Source organism: Morone saxatilis, unplaced genomic scaffold, assembly GCF_004916995.1.
Source record: "Morone saxatilis isolate NCDOM2014 unplaced genomic scaffold, NCSU_SB_2.0 Contig18, whole genome shotgun sequence".
Taxonomy (NCBI): domain Eukaryota; kingdom Metazoa; phylum Chordata; class Actinopteri; family Moronidae; genus Morone; species Morone saxatilis.
The window spans coordinates 12,731,227-12,742,247 of record NW_023339740.1 but is presented as its reverse complement, the minus strand read 5'-3'; the positions used below and the strand labels follow the sequence as shown (position 1 = coordinate 12,742,247).

The 11,021-nt window shown below is 43.0% G+C and overlaps 2 protein-coding genes across 2 annotated transcripts in view; one reads left to right on the top strand and one right to left on the bottom strand.

The window, feature by feature from the left end:
* The window catches only part of dtex3l2.1 (deltex E3 ubiquitin ligase 3L2, tandem duplicate 1), a gene marked incomplete in the record, with an annotated part of 17,084 nt that extends 15,572 nt beyond the window's left edge, over positions 1 to 1,512 (top strand). Inside the window, 2 exon segments of the mRNA XM_035662443.1 lie at positions 9 to 357; positions 462 to 1,512. Of these exon segments, the coding sequence (XP_035518336.1) occupies positions 9 to 320 (312 nt within the window).
* An 845-nt stretch (positions 1,513 to 2,357) lies between these two features.
* LOC118328620 (low-density lipoprotein receptor-related protein 1-like) overlaps positions 2,358 to 11,021 on the bottom strand; it is a gene marked incomplete in the record, with an annotated part of 88,024 nt that continues 79,360 nt past the window's right edge. Inside the window, 23 exon segments of the mRNA XM_035662445.1 lie at positions 2,358 to 3,619; positions 3,724 to 3,868; positions 4,827 to 4,920; positions 5,018 to 5,091; positions 5,222 to 5,329; positions 5,437 to 5,620; positions 5,775 to 5,936; positions 6,117 to 6,290; positions 6,384 to 6,524; positions 6,638 to 6,814; positions 6,947 to 7,066; positions 7,188 to 7,294; positions 7,390 to 7,571; positions 7,697 to 7,962; positions 8,064 to 8,183; positions 8,302 to 8,439; positions 8,526 to 8,663; positions 8,808 to 8,930; positions 9,041 to 9,163; positions 9,484 to 9,616; positions 9,713 to 9,819; positions 10,503 to 10,619; positions 10,709 to 10,834. Coding sequence (XP_035518338.1) covers positions 3,479 to 3,619; positions 3,724 to 3,868; positions 4,827 to 4,920; positions 5,018 to 5,091; positions 5,222 to 5,329; positions 5,437 to 5,620; positions 5,775 to 5,936; positions 6,117 to 6,290; positions 6,384 to 6,524; positions 6,638 to 6,814; positions 6,947 to 7,066; positions 7,188 to 7,294; positions 7,390 to 7,571; positions 7,697 to 7,962; positions 8,064 to 8,183; positions 8,302 to 8,439; positions 8,526 to 8,663; positions 8,808 to 8,930; positions 9,041 to 9,163; positions 9,484 to 9,616; positions 9,713 to 9,819; positions 10,503 to 10,619; positions 10,709 to 10,834 — 3,200 coding nt within the window.

Here is an 11,021-nt window from a genome sequence, read left to right as displayed (position 1 = left end):
CCATAGAGGAGAGCTACTGGAAGCTGATGACTACTATCTTCGATGAGGATGTTTCTAAGATCAAAGCTAAGTTTGGTGTGGACTTTAAGAAATCTGGCATCAGTCAAGGCAAAGTCAAAGTCAAAGCTCACTATAAAGGATCTGAAGGAAATGCAGCAATGGAGAGCCATGCTGTCAGAGCTCTTCTTCAGCTGTACCAGAAGATTGCCACATCACACCATGGTGCCACCGGGTTCAGTGGCTCTCGGTCAGAGGCCTCTAGAGAGCCTGTGTTGAATGGACAATCAGGATACACCACTCGCAACACTGTACAACACTGAAGCACCCCAAAACCTCAACGTCAGAAGGACCAGAGCGGTACAGTAGCCAAATCTCTGAGTTCTTTGTAAGATAGATTTTTTTTGATGCCAAGTCTATTTTAATGTTATACATTAACCCTTGTACATACTTTGTTTCCACAGTTTTGGGTATCCTGACCCGGGCTACCTGACAAGAATCAGAGAGGAGCTGAATGCAACATAAAAGTCACATGAACTCTAATATGACTGTTCACACTGAGGTTGTATTGCAAAAAATCAGACCTGTATCTGATTTGGACCACATTTGAAAGTGACCCAAATCAGAACTGAAAAGATTAGATTCTATGTGTTTTTTGCCATTCATGAGAAAATCAGATCTGAGCCACATATGAGCAAAAAAATCCAGATTCTGGCCACTTTAGCCTGCAGTATGAACGTAGCCTTTAATAAAAAGTGGCTGAAATTAGTTGTTTTCACACAAAAACACTAAGATGATTATTTATGCTGATATGCAGACAATTATATGATGTCTTTCTTCTTCTCTTACAATGTTTCATATTATCATATAACAGTTGCTTTGAGGTGCACCAGATAGCATTTACATCTCAAGAGTTTATGGTTTAGCAACATATACGGTATTATTTACGGTATAACTTTTTTTGAGTAAAGGTTTTCTCATTGTTTAGTTTTTCAATGTATAACGGTATAAGAATGACATTTGCATCCATAAGTTCAACTATGTCTACAGTAAACATGATCTGATTTACTGTTTGCTGAATAAATTGTTAAATCAACCCACACTGACCAGGGTTTCTGTGCATGATCCTGGAAAACCTGGAAATGTAGTTTTCCAGTCACGGAAACACCTGGAAATGAATTATCTTGGAAATAATCTGTGTTGTCATGGAATTGTTTTTCACTTAGGTAAACCTAGGTGTGTTTTATGTTTGAACTCAACTGTTGGTAGGATAAACTGTACAATACTTAAAAGAGGGTTTACCAGATTCAAAGTGGGACTGACTTTCAGTGATTTCTGCATCGTGTCTATTTTTTCTAATTTAATTCTCATCTACATGCATATAGTCTAATAATGGTCACATTTCTTGTTGCTGCGGTTGATAAATACATGCACAGTGATGTTGATTGAACATGTAATGAACACTTTCAGAAGATGAATTTACTGTAAAATAAAATAAATTCTACTTGATTTGAACTTGATTTGTTACTTGTTAATGTAGTCAAATTGCCTGAAACTCTAAGCTTATATGACTGAAAGTAAGTGCTGCCCCTTATTGTCAAGAAAAACTTCTGGGAAATATCCTGGAAAATTATTTTATAAAAAGAGTGGAAACACTGAGTGGCTAATCACAATGACTTTATCTGGCACCTGTCAACAAAACACAAAGCACACTGGCTTATTTTCTGTACAATTTTTAAAATTTTATTTATAACAATATCTGTTATTTAGTTTGTAAAGTACTCCAGCAAAAATTAAACATTATTCTCTTTCCAGAAGAAAGTCTGAGCCTCCATGCATCGTGTACTATAAAAGCTATGTGTCATTTTTCATTAAAAAAACAAAAAAAAACAAGGACTAATCAAAAAACAATTCTGAAAATGCATGTATGATTTTTGCAAAAATGTTCTTTAGGTAAAATGATTGTACTTCTCTCTCAATTAACGACAAAACATATACAACAGCATAAAATAACACTTGCTGACAGGTAAGCAAAATAAAAACTTGTTATTGTAGTTACATTAAAGATTGGTGTTACTTTTCACATGCATTAAGATATGGCTGACACATTTCTGACAGAAGCAGCATTTTGGGACAGGCTGAGCGTAAGGACGTGTCAGAGCGACCAGAATGGTAGCATTAGCAGCAGCAGGGCACAGAGGAGAGTGAGAGATTAGAAAGAGCTCAAGAAGACCAGAGAAAGGACCAAATGAACATAAAGCACTTAAGACTGAGTCATTACAAAACTGTGAATGTACAGACTTTGATCCTCTAAAGGTAGAAAGATATATCTACTCACAAATCCAGATGGGTGTTAATCTGGTCTTTACAAAAAAAAAAAGAAATAAAAGACAAGTAAAAGACCCATCTCGATCATCTTTTTTCCTTCCGTTTTACCACAATTGCAGCCTCCCTTTCCTTCTGGAGGAAGTAACAGACAACTAAATGGTACAGGCATTACCCCGTCTATCAAAGTTGTATCTGCTATGGCCGTCTCCTCATTAGCCAGTTGTGGCATATACGCACATGTACGCCAATAGCCCCCCGATGAAGGCATTCACCCTCATCATCTCTTTACACCTGCAATCTCCACCCACCACTCTGCCTGGAATGTTTAACCCATGACCAACTTCCTTACTTTCCAGCTCCATAATCACACACCGAAACAACTATCATCCTCTCACTTCAGCAACACATGAGCTCCAACTGTCATACAATGTGATAAAAACAAACATACCTGCTTTACATCTTACGGTATAAAGCCTACAGTATACACTATACCGTAAAATATTAATTCTGTGCAAGGAAGACAACACAATCATTTCATGAACATTGTTCTCTGAGAAAAAAATATGTGGAAATACTGTAGTTGCCACCTGGTATTGACATTTTACATGTGCTATACACAAACGGTGCTATCACAAATCTGTCTCACACAATCTCGCTAAGAAATCCAGCGAGACAACATATGTACCGATTTAGAAAACTTTGAGTTTTGCCTTTCCCGCTCAAAGTCAACACAAACAACAAACAGTTGGCACTGGTGAAATGGAACAATGTTTTTTCTTCTCTATACAATTCATACAAAAATAAAAAATTAAAATTGCTCCAATGATAGCATCTTTTCTTCTGATTTTCTTGTTTCCATTTCATTTTGCACAGAGGTAGTGGCTATTTAGGTAAAGGGTAAGGGACAAAGTGTAAATTAAAAATCTCTCATAGAAAATGTTATTCATTTTTGACCAGAAGAATCTCAAAAGAACAAAATATAATACTGCAATCACATACAAAAGTAGTCCTTCATTTTTGTACATTTTATACAGTGTTCACACTTTTTATCAATTTTCTTTCACACTTTATCGAATTTTTTTTGTTTAGTTTTTTCTTTAAAGGCAAGAAGAGGGGTGTGTTTGGAGTAGCGTGATCCAGGCCAATGGAAAGTCTATGCCAGGGGGTCCACAAGGGGCTCCTCATCTCCGCGTGATAGCAACTCCTTCTTCTCATCTGTGCTGGCCAGAGAGTTGCGACTGTTGTGTGCTCCCATGTACAGAGTGGCATATACTGGGTTTGTGAAGTTGGTGGGCTGGAAAAGGTAAAAAAAAAAAAACATCCATTAGATATTATATAGCTATATTTGTGCAGAAGCTAAAACATTTGCGTACACATGCGCAAGGTATTTTTCTCTACCTTGTCTGGGTCCAGGGTGAAGTCTGCGTCCAGCAGCTCCCCGGCGTCGTCATCAGGCTCGCCCTCGTAGATCTTGTAGGCAGGGTTTCCAATCTCAACATTCATGGCCCCGTTGGTCATCCTTTGGTGCTGGAAGCCCTTGGCCCTACACAAAATATATGGGGCACAGTCATACCTTTGTGTCTCATTTAAGGTTATAACAACCTAAACAGTGCAAGCAGGGACACAGCCACATTATGAAGGGAGGGAAGAGGCATCACATGACTCTCACCACCATCCAGGCTGAGGGAACTAAGCCACAGCACAGGCACCAACACAAACCCAGCATTCATGTAGCCCATGACAGATCCAGGCACAGTGGACCTGGATACAGGACTGTTAATGTACAGACTATCCTCCAAGACCACAATAAATCCACGATAGATCGTCTAAAATATGCTGTGAATGAATGTGTGCATTGACTATGGTATCTACCTCCAAGTAAATGCTGGATTTTACACATTGCATTTTCCAATCTGAACTTGGAAGAATGCTATCACACTGTCCATCTCTCACTATGAGAGACACTACCACAATACAAACCACAGCACAGTACAGTAAGTACAATATGGCACAGTATGATGGACAACAGTATGACAGATCTACAGCACTGGCTAGTGCATAGACAGATCTATTCAATGCATCTTTTCAATAGATCTGCCCTGGAGCCGCTCTGACGAGGGCAATTAAGCAGCTCCCACCAACATCTGAGAGAATGGCGCGACATTCACCACAGGACCAAACACTGCACAGCAACCAAGACTTATGGGTAAGGGAAATACAGGGAAAGATAGAGAGCATCAGGATGCAGAATTGAATGAGGCAATGGAAGGAAAGTTTAACCCTGGCAACCGTTACCGCAAGCGTCTTGAGCCGGTTTTGCCGGGCCGGCTAGACCTGAGGAGCAGAAGAGATGCCATTACAGAGAGGAGAGGAAAAGTGCAGACGGAAGAACAGAAAGAAGGAAGAGAAAGAAAGAAGAAAAAGAGGGAGGTAAAGAGCGAATGCAAAGGCAAAAAGAGGTCTCGATTGCCTCTTTTTTTGAATGCGTTTCTGTTACTCACCCTCTCATCCTTCTTCTATACCAGAACAACGCTCCTGCAGCCAGCAGAACCAGCAGCAACAGTAGCAGCACAGGGATCACTATGGAGGCTGTGCCTGCGTACACAAACAAACACACAAACATAAGAGAAAACCTTGATCATATGAACTTATGAAGTTCTATTATTGATGTCCTGGTAAAGTGTCAACTTACGCCCGCTTGAACCTGAGGCACCTCCACTGGTGGCCACAGACTCACAGCGATGCCCCTCCCAACCAGGTGAACATCTACACACACACACACACACACACACACACACAAACACAAGAAGAGAGGAAAAACAGATATGTATGCATGTACGCAGTGATACATTGGAGATATTCAGCATCACTTATGGATGAAAACACTGCTCCTCACCTGCACTCTGGAAGGCGGTTGATGGGGTTTATAGAGCACTGGCCATTTGCACAGTACTCATTTGTATCACATGTGTAACAGCTGGGCTGGATTCTTCCATTTGTGCAACTATAGAAGACAGAAAAAAATGTGTGTAGCAATAAGGAAGACGAGACAACCATGCATGTGTTAGTCTGTTTGTGTTGAGTAAATGAAGCGTGTGCGAGTGCTCTTACCGGCAGGTGAAGTCCCCTGTAGATGTAAAACTGTTGCTGGGGATACACTCGCCGTCACGACAATAATGACACTTGTCAATCTCACATGTGCTGCCAGTGTACTGAGGCAAACAGCGGCACAGTTTGGAGCCATTTTCACTCTGTAGACATGTGCCTTTATTCAGGCAGTGGCCTTCGCAACTTCCTGCTCACACACACACACACACACACAAAAACATTAAGTGCACTGCTTACCAACCACATCATAATCGAATACAGGTACTGTGATTGTGATTCTGGCTTTATTCTTTATTATTCCTCATTGATCAGCATGTGGGCTAGATAGTGGGGACACTCACTGTACTGGCACTGGTCGCCCAGGAAGTCAGAGGGGCAGTGGCAGGTTGGCTGGTTTCCGGCACTGACTGTGCAGTTGCCTCCATTTTTGCAGTAATCCTTACAGGTGTGCAGGTTACAGTTTGGCCCTGTAAAGCCCGTCAGGCATCGACAGGTAGGAGAGCCTGTGGAAGGACAGACATATGTAGGCATAAGTAGATGTGTCATGTTATTGGGCCACCAAAACTGGCCTGCAAAGCCATATTTTAGCCTGCATTGCAGCAACTACAATGTTATCTTACTGAACTAGCAAGAGAAAGCTAACACAAAATGCAAAAAAACAGCTTGCAATGTCCATATCTTACCTGTAGGGGAGGGTGTGCATGTGCCTCCATTCTTGCAGTAGTCTCTGCACTGGTCAATCTCACATCGATCGCCTCCATAATTAGGCTGGCAGCGACACTTGGGTTGCTTGTGGGCATTCAGGAAACAGCTGCCACCGTTCATACACTGGACCAAGCAGGGACCACTGGGAGGAGCTGTAGGTGAAGACGTTTTTTCGGTCATGCAGGAGGGTTTAGATGTCAGTGTCTGTGTGTGTGTTCTGTATGTAGGAGTGTGCGTTTACTCACAGAGAGGAGACAGAGTGGGAGTCGGCAGTTCCACACATGTGCCGTTGTCCAGCGTGCGTCCATTGGGACAGGTGCAGACTGGTCCACTGGGGCTCAGCAGACACAGCCATTCACATTTCTTCCTGTCGCAGGGATTAGCCACTGACAAAGACAGAGAGAGAGCCACTATTAGAAATGAGGGGAAAATAACTAGCTGCTTTAGTCTTCTCTTCTTTGTTTTAATGAGTATTGAGTTTTGTCTGTTTTCTACTCACTCTCTGGTTGCTTGTAGCGGTGGTACAAAACAATATCTGTGGCGTGGTTCATTCCTGTTGTCAGGTTCTCAATGGGGCCTTTGCCGAACTTATTCACTCGGAAGACGTAGTTGTTGATGTAGGTGACGCCATAGACGTAGTCCTCGAATACATCGATGCTGAAGGGGTGGTGGAGCTCTGCGTAGAAACAGGAAGTGAGGTTAAAGTAGCTTCACAGACAGTATACATACTAAAATACACATTCTTTCACTGTCCTGTCTTGACTAACAGAGACTGATCATTAGTATGGATTAGCATGTGCCACTCAACTGTTCTTAATGCTGTTTACAGCTACAACTGCATCGCTGCCATTCAGTCTCACACTGCAGATCAAGGAAAGTTTAGCATCGGCCCAGTACAGACGCTCGTTGAAGTAGTCCACCGCTAGACCTATACAGGGAGAGTGACAGAGAGAAAGCAGTATTAGAAAATGTTTGAAGAATTAAAGACTCATACTTGTACTTAGTATAAAACAGACTATTGAGGATGATTGAATGTGTGCATGTTTTACCAGTTGGCCACTGGATGTTTTCCTCCACCAGCGTCTCTCTCATGGTTCCATCCATAGCAGCGGTTTCAATCTTTGGGTGGTTCCCCCAGTCTGCCCAGTACATTTTCCTAATTAAGAAAAAGTAAAAGCTCCATTTATCACTGCTGTTATCGCAATTAAATCTCTATTTGCATACTAGTGATTTTGTACAAGATCCGCTCACCCTCTCTGGGGGTCGACTACAATGGCGTAAGGCTCATCGATCATGCCGGAGATGAGAGTTTTGCGGTGGCGTCCTCCACTTATCTGGGCCACCTCAATGACGTCTCTTCCAGAGTCAGTCCAGTACAAGTTCCCTGCCACCCAGTCCACTGCAATGCCACGGGGCATCTTCAGATCAGGGATCTGAACACAGAGGCAGAGAAAAACAGCACTAAGACCCTCCAAAATTGCACACATATGCTTTGCCTGTCTTGTTTATTTTTACATCATATGCATGCAAAGGTACAAGCAAACATATACACATTTACCTCTACGTTTGTAACCCTTGAGTCACTCTGGCGTCGGTTACGGTTGCTATTGGGGGAGGAGGAGGAAGAAGGCAAATCATAGGAAGAAATGCGTCCTGTGTGCCAGTTTGTCCAGTAAATGCGGTTTGTCTTCACATGAAGGTCCATGGCATCAATGCGCACGTTGGCGTCACCCTGGAAGATCTGCTCATAGCGCCAGTTTGGCATGGAAGGGTCCAGGCTGCGGATCTCACTGTCATCAGCGATGTAAAGCACTTGTCTCGGAGCTGGGGGTGCAGATGATTGTAGTAGGGACAAGAGACGTGAAAAACTAGATAAACATAAGCTTGGAAAGCTAACAAGTGTCACTTATGGTAGAAGAGCTCACCATCAGCCTTGCAGGTCTCATTGATTCTGGTGAAGTACTTGTGGCAGCTGCACTTGTGGGATCCCTTAGTGTTGTTGCAGATGTGGGAACACACTCCAAACTGCTTACACTCGTTTTTATCTGTGAAACACACAAAGACAACACGATACCCATTGCACATAGTTTTAAAATCCTCAAGAGCAGATTTTAGCCACAACATAAAATGTGCAAAATTGGGCAAGGGCAAAGAAATTTCTACCTTCACATCTGTTCCGTCCATTAGATTGGAAGCCAGGTTTGCAGGAGCAGAAAGAGTCGGTGCCGTTCACCACACAATGAGCTTCATCTCCGTCTCCACACACTGTCCTGTTACTGCGGCAGTCATTCAGCACCGTGTCTGCGAGCACAGAAACGAGTAGCATGCGTTCACATTGATGACCCCACAGAATGTCATTAAGGAAACTATACAGTGACACAACATACCTTTCTTATTGCAGTGGATTTCATCAGAACCATAGTCCTCGCAGTCGTTGTAGTAGTTGCAGCGGAGGACAGTGCTGATGCAACGGCCGTTAGAGCACTGGAACTCATCCTTTTGACATATTGGTGGTGAAGGAGGCACTGTGGGAGAAGTATATGGTTCGCAGAGAGGTCATTACACTGACATGCAAATATCAGCCCAGTCCATGATTTAGAATCCCACCCTATTCTGATAAAATACGTTCTTGAATTGTTGATGTGAGTTAGTTAGTTAATAAAACTCACGGCAGTTTGCTTCATCACTGTTGTCCCCACAGTTGTTGACGCCATCACAGCGTTTTGACACCGGTAGACACACTCGATCATTATGACAGCGGAACTGTCTCATGGGTGGACACTGGAATTTAACTACGGGACAGAAGGACATAAACATTATGGAAGAGAGAAGACCGTATTTACTTAAAGTGTCCGATGGTGTTCAGGAACACTGGCTACATGTGAAACGCAGTGACCCTCACCGCACTCTTCTGGATTCTCATCTGAGTTGTCGCCACAGTCATCCTCGCCGTCACACTTCCAGCCCAGGGGTTTACAAAGAGTGTTGTTGCACTGGAACTCATCCAGGGGGCAGTGTCTACCCACTGAAACACGATAATAATAATAATAATAATGTTACTAGATATACTAGCATTAATCCTATGTATTTGAAAAGTGTATTGGATTATAAGAAGAATTCTCAAGACAGTGATACAGGAGACCGAGAAAACAACACATACAGAAGCAGACACTTAAAGGGTATGAGATACCACATAAATAACAGTAAATAAAAAATTCAGTTGGTGGAGGGAGAGGGCAGGAGGAAAGGGGCAGGAATGATCCTGGAGAACTCAGAGGCCTCCACTCTTCAGCATTGTGATAGTTTGGCTAAACATCCGGGAGAACATTTGTGTCTGTTTCTTACTACCACTGTCGCATGTCTCCTCATCACTGCCATCCACACAGTCAGCATCAGCATCACAGCGCCAGCGGATGGGGATGCAATGGCCATTTTTGCACTGGAACTGATCACTGTCACACTTCACATCACAGCCATTCTGGACAAAAGCAAATAAAAAAAAATTCGTTAGTGCCCCTGGTATGTCAAATTTCAAAGCAGAATGTTAATGAGGAAGGAAATGGTTGAGATATACCTCATCCGAACCATCAGCGCAGTCGTGGTCTCCGTCGCACTTCCAGCGCCCGGCGATGCAACGGCCATTTGTACAGGCAAACTCACTCTCTGAACACTGACGAGGCACTGAGGACAGAGAGCAGACAGCTTAGGAGGGCGAGAGAAGATAATTGAGCAGGAACATAGAGCAGAGGCAAGGAGCAAGGAGAGGCTTAAGGGAAGAGAAGAGAAAGGTGGGAATAGAGCAGACTGCAAAAATAACACAGGGTGCTTTGTTGAGAGCCAGACACACATGAATAAAAAATAAGGTTGATCATTCATATCACAATATTGATTCATGGGGCACTGAGGTGGGGATGGTACAACATTCTGTACTATATGTAGCAGAAGAGCTAGTGGGATTGAAAAGGGAAGGAAAAGGTTCACACAACAAAAAGAAACAAGCTGGGGGTACACAGAGGACTGGGTAGCTGAGGTTGTGGATGGTTGAGCTGAAACTGTGAAAACACCTACCTCTGGCTCACATCAACAGGCCAGTGTGAAATGAAAAATAGACATGAGATGATGTGAGATGTGCAAATGGCCACACAACTAATTAACGTGAAAAGAAATCAAAGTCTCAACCATGCGTGTGGTTGAGTAAATATAACAGACAAAGACACAGTGAAAGGTGATACATTGCTTACCACTAGAACCTGTAGCATCTCAACAGTCTGCTTACAGTAGAGCTCATATCATGTTATAAATCACTGTTTTCATACAGACAATGAGCTGTGGATGTGGCTGTAGAAAAGGCAGAGGGAACCTACCACACTTGTCTTCATCAGAGTTGTCCCCACAGTCATTGTCGTAGTCACACTGCCAGCGTCCAGGCACGCAGCGGTTGTTCTTACAGCGGAACTGGTACGGCTCACATGTTCGTTCGTCTGAGCACCAAACAGACGCAGTGAGTACAAGCATGGCCCCACTGCCAACGTCCCGCCCTTTTTTTGTTCATCTACCACTTCGTCCTTACCACACTCTTCCTTGGGTTCATCTGAAGCGTCTCCGCAGTCATCCTCTCCGTCACACTTCCAGCGTGCTGGGATGCAGCGCCCCGAGTCCTTGCAGCGGAACTCATCCACACCACAAGTCATTTGAGCTGCAATAGAGAGGATTTAATGGATTAGACACTTCGGCACTGGGCATGGGATTATTCACTCACTGTTTCTGTAACATAATTAACAGATAACAAATAGATAATAGTGTTATTATTAATATTGAAAACGAATGAATAATGAACAGCTGAATAATGATGCATTAAGTGAACATCAACACTCTCCTGCAGT